The 17,217-nt window shown below is 33.1% G+C and overlaps 3 protein-coding genes across 4 annotated transcripts; 2 read left to right on the forward strand and 1 right to left on the reverse strand.

The window, feature by feature from the left end:
* Positions 1–243: 243 nt before the first annotated feature.
* Positions 244–3,990, reverse strand: LOC106754617 (DNA (cytosine-5)-methyltransferase DRM2). The gene is made up of 8 exons (XM_014636656.2): positions 3,964–3,990; positions 3,630–3,767; positions 3,094–3,199; positions 2,967–3,016; positions 2,721–2,817; positions 2,406–2,530; positions 1,563–2,297; positions 244–1,135 (listed from the first exon to the last, which is right to left on the reverse strand). The coding sequence occupies exons 1-8, from the start codon at positions 3,988–3,990 to the stop codon at positions 698–700; spliced, it is 1,716 nt and encodes a 571-aa protein (XP_014492142.1). The 3' UTR covers positions 244–697.
* Positions 3,991–5,121: 1,131 nt separating this feature from the next.
* LOC106754627 (eukaryotic translation initiation factor 3 subunit I) lies at positions 5,122–9,407 on the forward strand. 2 transcript variants are annotated; one of them, XM_014636670.2, is made up of 9 exons: positions 5,122–5,356; positions 5,467–5,729; positions 5,804–6,019; positions 6,737–6,864; positions 6,950–7,069; positions 7,189–7,278; positions 7,653–7,739; positions 7,844–7,923; positions 9,121–9,407. In XM_014636670.2, the coding sequence occupies exons 2-9, from the start codon at positions 5,546–5,548 to the stop codon at positions 9,194–9,196; spliced, it is 981 nt and encodes a 326-aa protein (XP_014492156.1). In that variant the 5' UTR covers positions 5,122–5,356; positions 5,467–5,545; the 3' UTR covers positions 9,197–9,407. The 2 variants fall into 2 exon arrangements, with proteins under 2 accessions (XP_014492156.1, XP_014492155.1); XM_014636669.2 differs by having other exon boundaries at positions 5,123–5,377.
* A 3,460-nt stretch (positions 9,408–12,867) lies between these two features.
* Positions 12,868–15,777, forward strand: LOC106754629 (ADP-ribosylation factor 2). The gene is made up of 7 exons (XM_014636671.2): positions 12,868–13,023; positions 13,435–13,604; positions 14,002–14,072; positions 14,171–14,290; positions 14,906–15,024; positions 15,107–15,188; positions 15,453–15,777. The coding sequence occupies exons 2-7, from the start codon at positions 13,457–13,459 to the stop codon at positions 15,456–15,458; spliced, it is 546 nt and encodes a 181-aa protein (XP_014492157.1). The 5' UTR covers positions 12,868–13,023; positions 13,435–13,456; the 3' UTR covers positions 15,459–15,777.
* Positions 15,778–17,217: the final 1,440 nt, after the last annotated feature.

Below are 17,217 nucleotides of genomic sequence, written 5' to 3' on the forward strand. Positions count from 1 at the left end.
TTCATTTAATAAGTTATGTTTGACAAGTCAGATATTAAATTTAAAATTCATTTTTTATGATATCAGAATTATGAATTTTAGACAATTTAACGATTATTATTGTTTGTTAGGTTTTGTTCTACTTGTTATGAGACGATTTATTAAGATATAATTTTACACACAAGGTGAATCTACTAATATACCTTGACATTACATAAGTATGGTAAAAAATTTATAATTTATATTAAATAAAGGTAAGATAATTTTATAATTTACAAGCTAATTTTGTAAGATGGAGTAAAATTTAAAATTCACATTTTAGCATAAATGTTAGAAATATCTTCCATGCGTCAAACTACATTAATGAAATAATATCCTATAAAAGGGTATTAGGAATATTATGAACTCTGTTGGCATGTTAGTTATTAATCGTTACTTCTGTGCACATCAGTTAGCATATATGAAACACTCGGTTTAAGCCTTTCCTTTCCTTCTTCTTTCTTGAAAATAATCTCAGTGACGACATAGTTGTAAATAAAACCTGGTGAGACCAAAAGAACATAAGTATAACGAGCAAAGAGAACGACAAAATTGCATTTTTTTGGGGAGTCTATTGGATTTTCCTCAAATTGTGTACTTCATTTTCAGTTACACCTTAAAATTTTGATTTACGTACAATAGTGCGAAATAGAAAAACCCACCATTGCACTTTGTTGTTTCACTGAGGGTCATTTTTCTGCATTTCCATTACTGCCTCAAGAATCCTGTAGTATTCGTAAAAGAGTGAGGAGTGCTGTCCCTCTAGCCCATGTCTGCTAACTCTGTTACTGCCCGAAAAGTTGTTGCAGGGGCTCCCACCAATGATGAGGTCAAATCCACCAAACTTGGTTATCCACTGCCTCAGCTGATTTGAAGAGACATTCTGTACATCTTCGACCTCAATTAGGTTTCCCTTTTGATTGGTCTGCTCCCACCAACAGCGAATGATGTTTCTGTTCACTTCAGCTATTTCCACAGATACCACATTTTTAAGCATTATTCCAAGTCGATGCAGAGCAACCTCAGCACCTCCAATGCCAGAAAAGAGAGACAGCACATTAATGCCATTTGGAAAACGATCCTTCAACACTGAAAGATGGTAGGCAACTGTATCAACCTGAAACCAATTCCATTCACTTGCAGTTAGAACTTTTCAAAAGAAACTAAGAGGGTCTTTGAAGAGCTTATGGAAAGCTTGCTTGAGCTTTTTTATAACCCCATTACTCTTGTAACTTCATTTTAACTTATTTCAATTAGTCCCTTGGCATATTTTGTTCAAATATGCTCTTTTTAGCACATTCTAACAAGTTCCTATGGCATATAATCAAGTCCACAATCAAGCTATTACACCTACCAGAAAATATAAAATGCAGCCTAATTTGATCACAAGCTTTTAAAATCATCATTTAACTGAGTTGTCCTATAACAGAAAGAAGTTTGATTTTATTTTTCTTCATTTAGTTATAATATCATCACTGTAAACTCTTGTAATGATACACAAACACTTAAAGTACACGCAGTGCAAAACTTAATAGCATGACAACCTGAAACGCATTGCCAAGTGCCCGGTATCTCTCTGTCCGAGTGACTCCACCACCTCTGGTGTGGTCCTTTGGGAATCCCAGCAACATTTCATATTCATCAGGTTCAAGAGGTGCCAATTTGTTTTTCCCAACCCACACCAAGTTCCACTTTTTAATCTGTAGAAGTAGATTTTCTTGAACATTTTGTGGAGGCTCATCATCAAATTGTTCGAGGGTTTTCCTTATTCTATCTGTAACTGTGCCAGGACCTATGCCAGTTAGAAGACAATTGAGCTTTGTTCTTTTGTCCCAGGAAGGCCACCACTTTCCAGTCGAAGGAAAGGCCTCTCGTATAGTTAGTGGTGGGATAGGAAGCAGAGGGAAGCGGTTGTGGATGGGAAGATTATGGATATACCCTCTTTTCCTCATTGCAGCACAGAAGTATTTGGAATCAACAAATTCTGGCTCAATCTCATAGAGAAAACGTGATATATTATTCCAAACTCCTTTAGGAGCAATTGCCACGTTTTCAAAATAGAAGTATGGTTTACCTGTTACTTCATTTGGGAGCTCTCTTGAAATTACTTTACTGTCTTCATTGTGTACACCAAATCCTGTCATTGGACCTGGGGGATGAAGTATCATTCCCATATCAACTGCTGATGCTGCCTTCAATTTTGTCCAGCTCATTCTGTATTTCCCTTTATTGTCCTGGAGTTTTACTTTCTTACATGTATGAAGATAATAATCCCTTCGCTGGATGGAAGAGCAGAAGATATACATAACATAATTTCATAAAAACTACTTGCTTTACTGATATTTTAATTACAAGCAGAACTAATTTCATAGGATTATAAACCTCACCTCTATTTGTGTATTAACAGATGCAACATGTTTATTTTTAGGTAGATCTTGAAGCGAATCAATTTCATCTTCTAACTGAGAAGCACTGATGAAATCTGCCAGATCACCGATCTCAGCTTTAGGACCTGACAAATGTTGCTCAGAAATAAAAAATTTAAGAACCACCATCAGAGACAAATCTCCTTTTTCATTATTTAATTGACCATCTTAGACCATTTAATACTGCTGATACAGGAGAGAAGAAAGAAAGACAAAAAAGAAACATAAAAAGTGTTGATAACATGTATAAGAGTAACAATTACACACTAAACACACCACATCTGTCTATAGCTGTGCAAGCCTCCTCAAAAGTGAATCCCATATCGACAAGTATGGACAATATCTCATCGTTCTCTTCTGTTGAGGATTTTTCCTGCGAGAATGGAAACAGTTAAATGGAATCTATATACACAATGTGAGTAAAATGCTTCCTAGAGTTCAGATAACTAACACGTATGCATGAATTATATAATCTGGCTGGTGCAGTATTCAATATACAATATGATATTATACTATACTCACAGCAGTAAGTGCAAGAAGAGTTTCCATAATTTCTTCCTCGTTATCTCTTCCTGCATTGGACGAAACAAAAGGTTATCATTAAAGAACATTAGTACTCTACTAGTGGTTGTAAAGTAGAAATATTTACCATTTTCATTAATAGCTTCGATTACTGTCTCTCTGGAAAATCCCATGCACACAAAATGATGAATCATCTTGGCATGTCTAGCACTCGAGCCACTTGCAGAACTCTCCTAAACAGAACACAGAATACTTCAACGTTAGAAAAAGGAATACAAGATTCAGACTTTCTCAAACATAAACAACAATGAATTTCTTTGTTTGATTCTGAAGAAAGCAGAAATAAAAAGGACAGAAAAGATGAGTTTTTTTTTTTTTAAGAAAAAAAAAACCTTTTTCCGCTCTGTTTCCTCCCAGATAATTGAGTAATGATTAGTGGGAAACTTTTATACTCCAAACATTTCATTAGCACTTATGTTTCTTTCTATCACTACTTCTATCATATTAAAAAAGTTTCCTTTTTCTCTCAGTAAGCGTCAAATCATTCTTCCTGCCCATGGAACATTCTTTTCAAACAAAGGGTGCATATGTTTAGAACTTTAGAGTGATCAAAGCCTGAAACTTTGGCAAAATCATTTTGAGGTAATTGGATGCAGGATTTACCGCCACACTTTGTTCATGGCTCTCTTCACTTGGTTCACTATAATTGGTTGAATCAGAGGAAGGTACTCCAAACACCTCAATCTCGTCATCAGTGTTCCAATCAATATGGTGATTGGAAGAGCTACTCCCTTCTGAATCCTAAAAAAATTTTCAACCAAAAACAAAAAACCATAACAAAGGAAAGAATGTTAAAAGATCAATCAATATTTGTCATAAATAACCCAACCACCAGGTGTTAAAAAATCCAACGTTAATGGCAGAAAAACAACTAAATCATCGTATGTTAAGAAAAGCTTGCATGGGTATGATACAGAATGAGTAGTGAATGGTCAACTTCAGGAGGGTACATGAAAAATACCATGTCTTGAGAACCAAGTAACGAGTGAGAACTCTACAGCAACAAGTTTTGTATTGCACTGTTACAACATCAGAGAGAGAAAGTGATAAAAAGTAAATAAATCTCCATGTTCGTGTTTTAGTAAAAGAGTAGAACTTTGAGGCAGACAAAACAATAAGGCTACGAAAACCACACTGTTCCATTGGTATAAAACTAAAGAACCCAAGTAAAAGAAGAAAGAAAAAGTATAATGTCAAGGAAACTGCACTGTTCCATTGGCATTGTTAAAAGTGGAGGAACTGAAGAAAACGAAGAAGAACGAACTAAAGAAAGAAATGTTGCTAACCACGTAACCGTTGAACTGAAGGGAGCGTGAGAATGACAAAGTCAAATGAGGAACATGTTTTGGATTTGTTTGTTTGTTTGTTTGAGTTGAAACAGAAGAAACTGAATTGGGTTGCTTTTAAAAAAAAGAGAAAGTGAAGCGAAGGGTCACTCCAAAAATTACCCATTTTTTTCACAAGATTTTACACATTCTCTCTTGCACACTCTGTTACATTCCTTAACACGAGCGCTTACGATTACATCTCATATTTTCTTAAGTTTATTAAAAGAAAAATGATACTTCATATTTATAAATACATTTATTCGATAATATATTTTTTTTTTTACTTTTCATTTTCTATTTTTAATAGAAAAATACAAAACTTTACTTTTTTTTTTTTATAATAATTTACCTTTTATATTATATGTTAAATAAATGTAAAAATATTTGTGTCATAATTCTTATTAAAAGCTGCAAAACTATTTGGAATATGCAATATAATATCAGATTCCTTGTTGTAGAATTTCATCTAAGAAATTAGGATTAGCATTTAATATAATCTTTTATTAGCAATTACAAGAAAAAACTTTAAATTTGACTCTGGAAAATCGATACTAATTGTTATACAATGATATTACGTCTACATTTTGGCCCTATTATGTGACTTTTAGTAAATTTTGTTGAATAATAAAAAAATGTATTTGAAAATATATTTCTAGCATTTTTTAATTTTTCAAAATATTGTTAAAAAGATGTGAATTCAACACTAATATATATATATATATATATATATATATATATATATATATATTATATTTATTATGAGTTAACGTTTATTAAAAAAAATCAAATTATGACTCACTGTTTCCCCATTTGAGATTCACACCTCTCTCTCGCACTCATCGCTCGTCGCAGCAGTCGAAGGCCAGTCTCCATCGGCGGCGCCCACCGCGACCCCTCCGGCCGCCACCACCACTCCCTCTGCATCCCCAGTCACCACCTCTTCTAATCCTAAATCACCGGCGTTGCTCTAAGACCTGAGACACACTTGTATACCCTTACCTAGTGCGTGCCTGCGTTCTGCGAGTGAGTAGCGGCTTTCTCTGCCGCGCTTCTCTTTCTTTTGCTTATTCGCTTCTCAAATCTCAATACTCTTTCCCAAACATCTCTTTTAGGTTTCGCGTTTCACGTTCCAGAGGCTTTATCTCTTACCACCGTTCTAAAATTCCCGACACCTTAAAACCCTAACCAAAGATGAGGCCGATTTTGATGAAGGGCCACGAGAGGCCACTCACGTTCCTCAAGTACAACAGGGACGGCGATCTCCTCTTCTCCTGCGCCAAGGACCACAACCCTACGGTCTGGTTCGCCGACAACGGTGAACGCCTCGGCACTTATCGCGGCCACAACGGCGCCGTTTGGTGCTGCGACGTCTCAAGCAAGTTCCCTATTACTTTATCTTTTTATTCAGCTTTTCAAAACTGTTCCTCACACTGATTGTATATGGTGCAGGAGATTCTGGTCGACTCATAACGGGGAGTGCGGATCAGACCGCGAAGCTATGGAACGTGCAGTCTGGTCAGCAGTTGTTCACCTTCAATTTTGATTCTCCGGCCCGGTCTGTCGATTTTTCTGTCGGGGATAAGCTCGCTGTTATTACCACTGATCCTTTTATGGAATTGCCCTCTGCAATCCATGTCAAGCGCATTGCAAAAGAGCCCTCCGAACGTAACATTTTCCCCCCTTGCTGATCTACTGTCTGTTTTGATAGATTTAAACAAATTTTTCATACGCACTTTTAGGAAAAACAGAATGACAAGAAAATGAAATAATTTTCTTTTTAAGCTAATGCATACCTTAAAAATTAGATTTTAAGAAGCTATCCGGAAACTGTTATAAATTAGTTTATCCATAAACTAAGTATTACAGAGAAATTTATTTCATTTTCCCTTCTTAGGTTTGTTTTTCCTCTATGTGCTTACGGAAAAATTTGTTTTTACCGGCCCTTTGGGTTTGTTTGGAAGAATTTCTTCAAAAGGATTTATAGAAGTGAAAATCAATAAGAAAATAAAATGAGTTGATCAACTCGTGCACAANTTAACAAAATAAAAAAATTAAACTAACTATATGAACGAGTTTTACGAATTAGCTTATGTATAAACTGCTTTTTTCTTTTCTGCAAATCTTTATGAGGAAGTTTGTCCAAACATACACTAAATAGATTATGTATTATTTAAAACCAGCTTTTAAGAGTTGTGTGAAACAATTTCTATGAATTGGTTTATGCACACTTTAATTTTAACCTCTGGAAAAATTTACTTTTGTCCAGATTCTTATTTTTCACATATAAGTGTGTTTAGAATTTAACCAATGGAGAATTTAGTTTCTTTGGTCTCAGCTACTATATCTATTGCCTGTGTTAATTCTAATGCTTGTTTTTCTCAGAGACTGGGGAGTCTGTGCTTCTCATTAAGGGTCCTCAGGGACGAATAAATAGAGCTATTTGGGGACCACTCAACAGAACCATCATTAGTGCTGGTGAAGATGCTGTTATTCGTATTTGGGATTCAGAGGTGACTTCACTTCCATTTTACCGGACCCTCTTCTTTTCTCGCAGTTTGTTAACATTGTTACATGATTTCTCTCATTTCTTTGCAGACGGGAAAATTGATTAAGGAGTCAGACAAGGAATCTGGCCATAAAAAGACAGTGACATCACTTGTCAAGTCTGCGGATGGTTCACACTTCCTTACAGGCTCTCTGGACAAGTCTGCTAGGGTATTGACTTTTTTGTTTCCGTGATTTCTTTTTCCTGTTGATTCTCATGTTTTGGTTTTCTTTGAGAGTTTATTTTATTTTCACCTAACCATTTTTGGTTTGTTTAAATGGTTAACTAGCTTTGGGATACTAGAACGTTGACTCTTATCAAGACCTATGTCACAGAACGGCCAGTCAATGCAGTTGCAATGTCGCCACTTCTTGATCATGTATGTATATGTGTATTTTAAATAAGTTAACCTTGTATTGTGATATTCTTTTCATTTACCAATGCGAGTATTTTTTTCATCTGCTTTATTAGATTGAAGTGTTTATCCGTGAAATCAGTGTCCTATCATTTTTGGAACTTGGTTGAATTTATTTTCATTACCTTGCTTTTTTGTTAGAGATTTATTCCTCAATCCACATAAGGCCGATTCTTGTATATTACCATTGGTATCTAATTTATGGTCTAAATGTTATTCCAATGTATTTCATCATTGCTATCACCTAATGTACGTCTTCTATTTGTTTTAGCTTCCTCCTGTTATTTATTTGGTCCTGTGGTTTTCTTGTGATTTTCTGAATTCCATGCCCTATATAGGTGGTACTTGGAGGTGGTCAGGACGCATCAGCTGTTACAACCACTGATCATCGTGCTGGAAAATTTGAAGCCAAATTCTATGACAAGGTAAGTGTTTTTCTTTCTTCGTGTACTATATTTAGTTCTCTAACAATATAGAATTTCTACTCATTTTTCTTTTTTATTTAATATATGTATTTTCATTTGATTAGATTCTTCAAGAAGAAATTGGGGGCGTGAAAGGGCATTTTGGACCAATTAATGCATTGGCCTTTAACCCTGATGGAAAAAGGTATATCCAGTGTCCTTCAACTCCCTCTTGCATTGCATCATGACTTTCATTCTTTAGACCTACCGTTTGTTATGTTAGAGAAGCCGACAACCATGATTATGTTAAACTACTTGGTGAAATGGATATGCACTCTCTTTATCAAATTACTGTTTAAAATCGCTAGTATCTGGTGTTTACCATGTGCATAATTGTCGAATGTATGGTTTAAAAATAAACACTTCTCTGTTCCTCTATGGGGGATCCACTCCATTGATCAATCAAAACCCCATATTTTGTGTAATTGTTCGTAACCATATAAAGTCTAAATTTGAACACTTGGTTATGCAGATGAGTATTTTTATATGAAATATAGCCTTGAAAGAAGATGCCTAAATTTCGGACAGTAGTTATGGTGATGTCATTAGATGTACGAAGAATACACAATCTGATATCGCTAGATGTAGGAAGAGCTCTGATGTCGTTAGATGTTGGAATAATATATTGTCTTAGATGTAGGAAGAATGGATAATATGGTGATCACATGAAGTGGTTCTGATTTTGTGATTGATCGTGAACTGATGAAATCCTTATATTCAGTTGTCTCTTGCCTAGTAATATCACTATTTGCCCTTACAATTTGTTAGGTTCCTAGATGGAGGAAACCAGGAAAACCACTTCCAAAACCTAAACTTACTGAATAGATTTCTTATTATTGATTCTATGCAACAAGTACAGTCTGAATGCATCCAAGGGACAATGTTCCCTTCACACCGGATGCCAATGACCCTGTCAACAATTCTCTAAAACATCCATAACGTCCCCGCATACAAAGATCCCCCAACTATATAAAGAAAGTCTCACCCAACTAACAACTACTTCTCTATATGTTTCCTCCTAACATACAAATTACATATCCTAACACAATTAGAAGGAACTTTTAAATTTATGCTACAATATGTATTTGTTTTCTGTAATATTAACTGTAATTGTCATAAAATGAGTTTGAAGACACACCTTTTTGCATTTCATAATTAGCTTACTAGGGATTGAACAATGTTGTAAGTTAGCACATTTCTTGGTTGGCATCTTTCTTCAATTATCATTATGTCTCAGAATATCTAATAGTTGTGACTGGACATTATTGCACTTTAGTGTTAATCCTTTCTGAATGGCTTTTTCGTTTACTGGTCTTAGTAAAACAAACTTTTTCTTTTGTAGTTTTTCAAGTGGAGGTGAAGATGGTTATGTACGGTTGCATCACTTCGACTCAGATTATTTCAACATCAAAATATAGTGCTGGATGATCCGTGGTTAATATTAGATGTGGTTCCTAGAAGTTAGCTTTTAGTTTCTTTCAACTAATGAAATGCCGATATGATTATATATGTTGGTAATATGGAGGGATTTATGAATTAAATTATGCCTTTTTGTATTATGCTGTATTAACTTCAACACTATCAATTTTGGTTTGAGGGGAATTCATACTGAAGGAGTTTTTCTTTGAACGTCGTGATTTTGACAAGATTTTAAGTTTGGCAACTATTTGGGAGTAGAGGTGTCAAATAGGTCAATCCGACTCGGTTGGATGAGCCACATTATAAATTTGCGTTGAGTGGGACGGGTTGATCCACAAATGGAAGTGTTAGGGAACATGTAGTCTAGACTGCCTGCAGACCATCAAAGTCCGTTCAAAAGGTTAACAATTCATGTCATTATTTCAAGCTTGCGTGGTTATTGTTATTTTAATTCAAACGTTTCTATCCAATCTATTAACCTGATTTGTTTGTCTAGTGATTGTCGCCATCTCTGGCAAAATAATGAGGTTTGTTTTTAACTTTACTGAATGGAATGAAATCCGTGTTATCCAGCCATAATCTTCACTTACAATGGTTTTAAATTTGATTAATTGTAACTTCCATGTGACACTCCTTTTTTTGTAGTTTTGCAAAAAATTAAAGTATGAAAAAGAAAAATTACTTGGCAGGCTAGGTAGATCAACCCATTGGCCTACAAGGTCGATTGCATGATAGGTCAGTTGATATTTGCGTTTCCTATTATTTGGAATAAAAGGACATCGTCTTTTTAAGAGGGCTTCACTATAGGATGTGTTTTTATTAAATTTTGTTTATTTTCCCTGCTTAAGTATGGATAACCCATTTTGGATTTGTAAATAATTGAAAAAGTTGTGGTGAATTTGGCAAAGTGGATTAATAGTGGGCATCAGTGCATCGAATTAATTGATAAAAGAAATCAGAAACTTTGTGCCTTTGTTGAGGGTAATTCAAGGAGATAAATTTAATTGTGTTTGGACGAAGAGTGGTGAAGAACTTAAAAAGGAAAAGTAAGGGAATTTAAATTCACTTTAATTAAGTTCCTGTTGATGTCACACCAAAAATGGGACATTATAAACTGATAGGCAAAGTTATCCATCTTTTTCCTGTACTTCTCTTGTTTAAAATGAACTTGAATTACACATGCTTTCTAGCCAAACCCAGGTGAAGGCAAAAATAATCATGTACAAGTATATGTTTCTTAAAAAATTATGGATAAATTTGAGTTGTAATAATTTAGATAAAAGAAATAATAGAAGTAAAATATAAAGAGAAAAAGGTCACCAAATCTATTATCTTAAAATTTGAAGTTAAAAATAATATTTTAATTTTTTATACGAACTTCATATTTTTTTTATTTGTGAGCATTATGATATTCCTTAAAAATGATTTTTAATTTAAAAGTGGAAGATTCCTAAAATGGAAAAAAATATGGGTGAAGAGGTAGAGAGAATAGTAAGAAGATGTCCTCTCTAGTTTAGGAAGAACAAATGACATAAAGCATTTAGCAGAACTTGAAAATGGGTATTTGATGTTGCTTTATGTTCTCACTTCGTCTTATGTAAATGTTTGGAACTATAGTGCCAAGTGGTAAGTTGTTATAATTGTGTAATATGCTTAGAGTCAATTTTTGGTGACATTTATGTAGTATGGGTATTGGGTGTAGCACAAATATGAGATGGTCCACATAACATTATCACAAAAATAAAAGTCATCTACCCAAAAGGAATGTTTGTAGAGTGTGAAGTGAAGACAAACCACAAAAAATACTACTTGTAATATAAAAATAGACAAAAATTACCCAAATGCAACCAATTAAAATTTGTTTACTCTTCACTTGACAGATAGAAAAAAATTTCTCAATGCCAATACAATGTACTGGCCTCTTTAATTTTACTCTATATCATTATAATCTATTCTTTTTATACAAAATGATAACTTTAGGCTACCAAAATATTATTTAAGGATGAAATAAGTTGGAAAAGCTAATCGTAAACATGGACTTTATATATTACTAGGGAAATACATGCTTCTAGGGTATGTTAATTCCTTGTTTTTTTTTTAATTATAGATAATTAATATAATTTAAAAATTATTACATTTGAATAAAACAGTTATTTAAAACATTAAAATGATAAAGATAATTATTTTAATTTAAAAAATCATTAATTTTAAATAAATGGAAAATAATAGAAATGATAAAATCAATATTTTAATAAAAATTAATTATTTAAAAGATAAAATTAGAAAAAATTGTACACATAAAAGTTAGAAATCTATATAATAATTAAAAGTGAGTAAGATAAAATATATATAATAGAATGATTCATTTGGACTAAAAATGATATTATGATCTTTTTTATATAAATTTAGTTACAATTCAGTTCATAAGTGTGTAATCTTCTTAATACTCCTCCATTCAACAAATCTTCTACATACTCCCAAGAATTTAAATGTTATGTAACATTAATTGAAAACATTTTAGTGTAAATTTGTATATGTTTTCCCCTTCTTTTATCTTATATAAAATAATGTTGAGGTATGATTGTAATTTTGTTCTCTATTTTTTTTTTCTGGCAATAAGTTCTTAATTTTTTTTAATTATTCAAAATTTTAATTGTTAAATTTCTTTTATTCCTTATTTTGATCCTTACTTAAAAATAAAAAAAAAATGGTTTTTTTTTTTAAATATAAACATTATAATTATAATTAAGCCTAATATTTAAAGACTTTTTAAATTTCTACTGATTTAACATTTTAAAATAAAATAATTATTACGTTATATATATAATAAGAATAAGAATAAAGTACTTCATTTCAAGAATTATAATATATTAACTGAAAGTAAAAAGTATTGAATAAAAGATATTCAACTTAAACCATTATATTATTGTACCAAAGTATTTAATTGTATGCTTTATTTTTCATTGGTTCTTACAAATATATTTTAAGTTAATTTAATAACAAATGTATTTTAACGTGAGTATCGCATTATCAACTAGTGATTTTATATATTAACTTAAAAAATTAATTCATTGTTCCCTTTTCATTTATATACGCCTCTTAGAAAAGCACAAGTAATTAGAAAAACCATTTTATTAATTATTTTTCTGTATATAAATTAAAACAATTATTTTGAATAAAAATATTTTAAATTTTTTTCTTTACTTAAAATATTTTAGAGTTTTTTCTTAATATGTTAAACTTTATTTCTAAAATTCAATTCCAGTATTTTAAAAACTATTAATGATAAAAATTAATTATATAACAAAATTAAAACATTTATTATAAATTTTAAATTTACTTCCATGTCAAAAATATTTATTTAATTTAAACTTAATTATATACGTAAATATAATAATACTGATATTTATTGTAAGAAAAAAGAATCAAACCTGGGCATCTCTTATTTTGCCTTTAAACTTATATTAAGATTACACACTAACATATTTTTATACAAAAACAAATAAATAATTATTATTTTCTAAAGCAAAACAGTATATATATATATATATATATATATATATATATATATATATATATATATATTGATTTGGATGTGAATATAGGGATCGGAAGGTTCGAAAGAATTAAGAATCCAGAGAATCGCTTTTGCTATTATATTTATTTTAAGTAAAAAGATGGAAATAATCTCTTATAAGATCTATTCTCGTTGACGCTACTCTCCCCATCTCGCGTTGCTGCAAAGCATTCCTTGTTTCTCTCTCTTTCTCTCTCTTTCTCTCTCAGCCATTTCTGCATACACCAACGTCTCATCTCCTCTCCGAAGGTAACAATCTCAAACCTCTCATCCTCTTGTTTCCGTTTTCTTTATCTTTTCATGCCAACGGAATCCGATTTTCTCTTCGCACTTCAATTTTCGATTCAATAACTTTTTTCCATTTCGCTTTCGCCTCTTCGTTTGCGGTTGTTATCTCTATGCTTTGATCCGAGAGTTTTTGTATCAGTCTCTCCAGATCCTTCTGTTTTTTATGCTATTATTGTTTTTGTGCGATCTGTTTCGATTTGCATGCTGCTGTTTTTTCTCGATTAGTTTGAGATCTGGTTGAATCTGGTGTTGGTCACGTGACTGTCTATTGATCTGCGGAAGGAACTATACTGTTTGATGTGGTGCTTTTTTTGGGTTTGGAGATTTGCTTCTGTTTTATAAATTGAAAATTTGTTTCAACGGTGAAATTAGGGATCTATAAGCTGAAGGAGAAATGGGGCTGACATTCACGAAGCTTTTCAGTAGGCTTTTTGCCAAGAAGGAAATGCGAATTCTGATGGTTGGTCTTGATGCTGCTGGTAAGACCACTATCCTCTACAAGCTCAAGCTCGGAGAGATCGTTACAACAATTCCTACCATTGGTGAGTTTCTGGACTCTGTTTCTCTTTTTTGGTCGTATGGTTCTGTTTCTGTTGCTATAGTACTTGCGTAGATATTCTGTACTGTGTACTGTTAGTTAGATACTCGTTTTTTAAGAATGAGTGACTTCGAGGTGATTCATGTGGATGATAATGGAGTGTGATAAACGTGGTTCTAATCTGTGAGGAAACCTTTAAAATTGAATACGCAGATCTTAAATTGTGTTGGTGATAGTGTGGTGCCTAACGTGAGATCCTGGATTTAACTTGTCCAAAGTTCTACCGCTGTAAATAATCTTCAACGGCAAACCATGTTGTGACGAGGATGTCGTTCTACTGTTCAGTGTGTCAGACAGCTGGAATGTTATGATTATGTTGTATGGACGATTTTTTGTTTCAGGGTTCAATGTTGAGACTGTAGAATACAAGAACATTAGCTTCACTGTTTGGGATGTTGGTGGCCAGGACAAGGTGAAAATTTTGATTTTTATTCATCATTGAAAATACAATATTACTTGAAAAAGAATGTTGGTAGACAGAGGCTAAATACTTATGTTTTTGCTTTGCAGATTCGCCCCTTGTGGAGGCACTACTTCCAGAACACTCAGGGTCTTATTTTTGTTGTAGACAGCAACGATAGGGACAGAGTTGTTGAGGCCAGAGATGAGTTGCATAGGATGTTGAATGAGGTACTTCAGTTAATTTAGTTTGGCCTTTCATTCCATGTCTTCATTTTCAAGTGTGTTAACGTTAGATGATAACCTGCCATTGAGAGGAATTCATTCGTCTACATAAGGATTGGGATAACATAGGAGTCAAAAGAAAGGGCCTGTAAATTAGTCAAGGTTGAAAGGTTTTAGATCTTTTACCCATAAATTACATTCTTTAATGTAGTCTCAAAATGTTCTGAGACTTCATTTGGGGTTTTGAGGAAGGACTGACATTAATGTTTGTTTCAAGCAGGAAATGCAAATATCTTTGCTGTATCTATACAAACTCTTACTTATCTAGTGAAACAGCATTTATCACTGCTGTTAAATAATTTTTGGCTGGACCGTAATTTCTGACGATTGTATATTGATGTTACTATGCATATTTTGGAAATTGAATGGCTAGTTCTTTAGTCAGTCTCCTGGAAAATTCAGTGCTTCTAATTGGACAAACTTCCGTGTCAACTTCGTTGTTTACAAAGATCATGATCCAGGGCTAGAATTATTAGTCTCCTTTTTCTTTTACTTTCTGTTTTATGTATTCTCATGATGAAATTATATTATTTAAAATGTTTGTTTTGATAATCTTTTCAGGATGAACTGAGAGAAGCAGTATTGCTTGTGTTTGCCAACAAACAAGATCTTCCTAATGCAATGAATGCTGCTGAGATTACCGACAAGTTGGGTCTCCACTCTCTCAGACAGCGCCACTGGTAAATATGATTTTAGGAACAAAGCCCTTGTTTTGTATTGACAGGTATCATACTGTGATCTAACTCACGTATGTTTTTCCAGGTACATTCAGAGCACCTGTGCAACCTCTGGAGAGGGCCTTTATGAAGGTCTGGACTGGCTTTCCAACAACATCGCCAATAAGGTAGCTAATATTTTTTTCCTCGTTTATTGTGGAAGAAAAAGGATTTCAAAACAATGCGTAGTGAATTGAAAATAATGTTTAGTTCATTAGAGGTGGTAGCAAAACTGTGCCTCTCTGGTATATTTTCGTTTTTCTTTTCTAAAATGGGCACTACTAAAATACTTCTTTCTTACCCTTTCAAATTCCTAGTTCGTTTAAAAATTAATTAAAAGATGTACTTCTTAAATGACTTGGCTGATTTTTCCTTTTTTTTTTCTTTCACAGGCTTAATGCCTTTGGAAGTCTTGCGGATTGGTATTCTGGATGCAGGGGTGAACATTATCTAGCTTTTGTTTCTTGGTCCTCTTCCGAGACAACTCGAATGTGTTCATGTAATGTGGTTTAGGACATCTCGTGCTAAATGTAGTAGGAATTTGTTTCTTGGGATGTGTAATACTCTGAGCTTTCTATTGGGTTTGGATGAAATGTCCATAACTGTAATGGAGATACTAATTCAATGCGCCACCAGGTTCTGATTTATAGTTTTATTTTGTTTATGTATCTTTCATATATTGAGTATGAAATGGGGATTTTGTTTATTGTTTTGTAATTACCCATACTTAAATTTTTGTTTGTTGAAGTATTCTTTGGGGATTAGGCTTAGGCATACGTAATAATGTTTGATTCGTGGATGGGCAATGAGCTTAGAACTTGCTATACCCGATCGATATAGCTGAATCTCAATGCAAGAGATTGAAGTTTTTTGTTTATTCTGTTGAGCGGGCTATACATGAGTGGTAGTTACAAAGTCTGGTAGGGTTTATTCTGTTGATCATATTTTCTTGGCCAAGGTCTTTTATGAGATTCCTCTCTAAATTATCAACCATTCATGATAAAAGGAGTTTCTAAAACGGGTAGAAAATTTGGGGGTTGTCTACGGTGGTTACTTAATACTTTTATTTCTAGTGATTCATTGGATTGCATTCTTTAATTTAGCACTGTTGGAAGCATGATTCTATTGTTTTTTTCCCTCATCCCATGTTTTTAATTAATAGTCCAATTCGTTATCCCCTTCTCTTAGCGGTTGCAACATTTGTTTAAAGCAGAACATCTATTGCGCTTCTACAAGGATTGTTGGAACTAAGATAACTTCACATGCACCTTGTCAGACAGCCTTACCACTAACCCACCTGAATAAGCTTTTATATATTTTGATTCATGTACTAATATTCTATATATGTTAAAAAAAATCTATTGACATTTTATATGTGAAACTTCGTAAGCCATAATTACTATAAAGTGAAATTAGCAACGCACAACGGATCAAATCTAAGTACATTATTTTACAATTTAAATAGTCGTATTTGTGCTGTGCCCAAGTAAAATGGTTTTGGGACACAACATGATTCTGGTGTGCAAGACTACGCGTATCTAACGAATTTAATACAACAAGTTTCTCCAACGACCACTCCCCTTTTATGTTTTGGAACATAAGTAGGTTTTAAAACCGTGAAGGTATACTAGCATGGAAGCGAACATGTAAAAGATGTGGTCAGATGTTTAGAACGACTAGTTCCTAGATTTGTTAGATCGAGAATCTTTGTTGAAGAAGAGGAGATATTACTAAATAATTAATCTTGTTTATTACAAGTTGTAAAGGTTTTGTGTTTTTCTTTCTTGTACAGTTTGTTATTACATCTAGATGGTTTTTTTCATTCTTACATATATGGTCTTAGCCTTTTCTGTAAACAGTACGATGGAATCAATGAAACATTTACATTAAAAGGAGTTTTAGTGGTCAAATCTATCAAAAATATTTTTGTTTCTTCTTTATATCTCAGTTTCTTCTTTCTCTGGACGTCCACCTACGGTTATTACCTCACTATTTCCTCAAATCCTCTAAATTTTCATGCCAACGAATCACCATCGCAAGCATTAGTTTTGCCACCCTTATAAATGGATGAACTTATTATTCACGGGCAAGAGCTATGAATCTCACTCTTTTTTTCCAAGATCAAGCTCAAGCTTATAGATGACAATATTCCTTCTC

This window comes from Vigna radiata, unplaced genomic scaffold (assembly GCF_000741045.1).
Source record: "Vigna radiata var. radiata cultivar VC1973A unplaced genomic scaffold, Vradiata_ver6 scaffold_320, whole genome shotgun sequence".
Classification (NCBI taxonomy): Eukaryota; Viridiplantae; Streptophyta; class Magnoliopsida; order Fabales; family Fabaceae; genus Vigna; species Vigna radiata.

What these genes read in the sequence shown, in the direction of transcription:
- LOC106754617 (XM_014636656.2), bottom strand. Translation starts at nt 3,990, where the DNA reads ATGGTATTTTTCATGTACCCTCCTGAA. An exon ending in CGAAGCTATTAATGAAAATG is followed by an intron (nt 3,017 to 3,093) that starts GTAAATATTTCT and finishes CGTCCAATGCAG; the next exon opens with GAAGAGATAACGAGGAAGAA. An exon ending in CACTTGGCAATGCGTTTCAG is followed by an intron (nt 1,136 to 1,562) that starts GTTGTCATGCTA and finishes AATTGGTTTCAG; the next exon opens with GTTGATACAGTTGCCTACCA.
- LOC106754627 (XM_014636670.2), top strand. Translation starts at nt 5,546, where the DNA reads ATGAGGCCGATTTTGATGAAGGGCCACGAGAGGCCACTCACGTTCCTC. An exon ending in TTGGTGCTGCGACGTCTCAA is followed by an intron (nt 5,730 to 5,803) that starts GCAAGTTCCCTA and finishes TATATGGTGCAG; the next exon opens with GAGATTCTGGTCGACTCATA. An exon ending in CTCTGGACAAGTCTGCTAGG is followed by an intron (nt 7,070 to 7,188) that starts GTATTGACTTTT and finishes ATGGTTAACTAG; the next exon opens with CTTTGGGATACTAGAACGTT.
- LOC106754629 (XM_014636671.2), top strand. Translation starts at nt 13,457, where the DNA reads ATGGGGCTGACATTCACGAAGCTTTTCAGTAGGCTTTTTGCCAAGAAG. An exon ending in TGCATAGGATGTTGAATGAG is followed by an intron (nt 14,291 to 14,905) that starts GTACTTCAGTTA and finishes TAATCTTTTCAG; the next exon opens with GATGAACTGAGAGAAGCAGT. An exon ending in TCTCTCAGACAGCGCCACTG is followed by an intron (nt 15,025 to 15,106) that starts GTAAATATGATT and finishes ATGTTTTTCCAG; the next exon opens with GTACATTCAGAGCACCTGTG.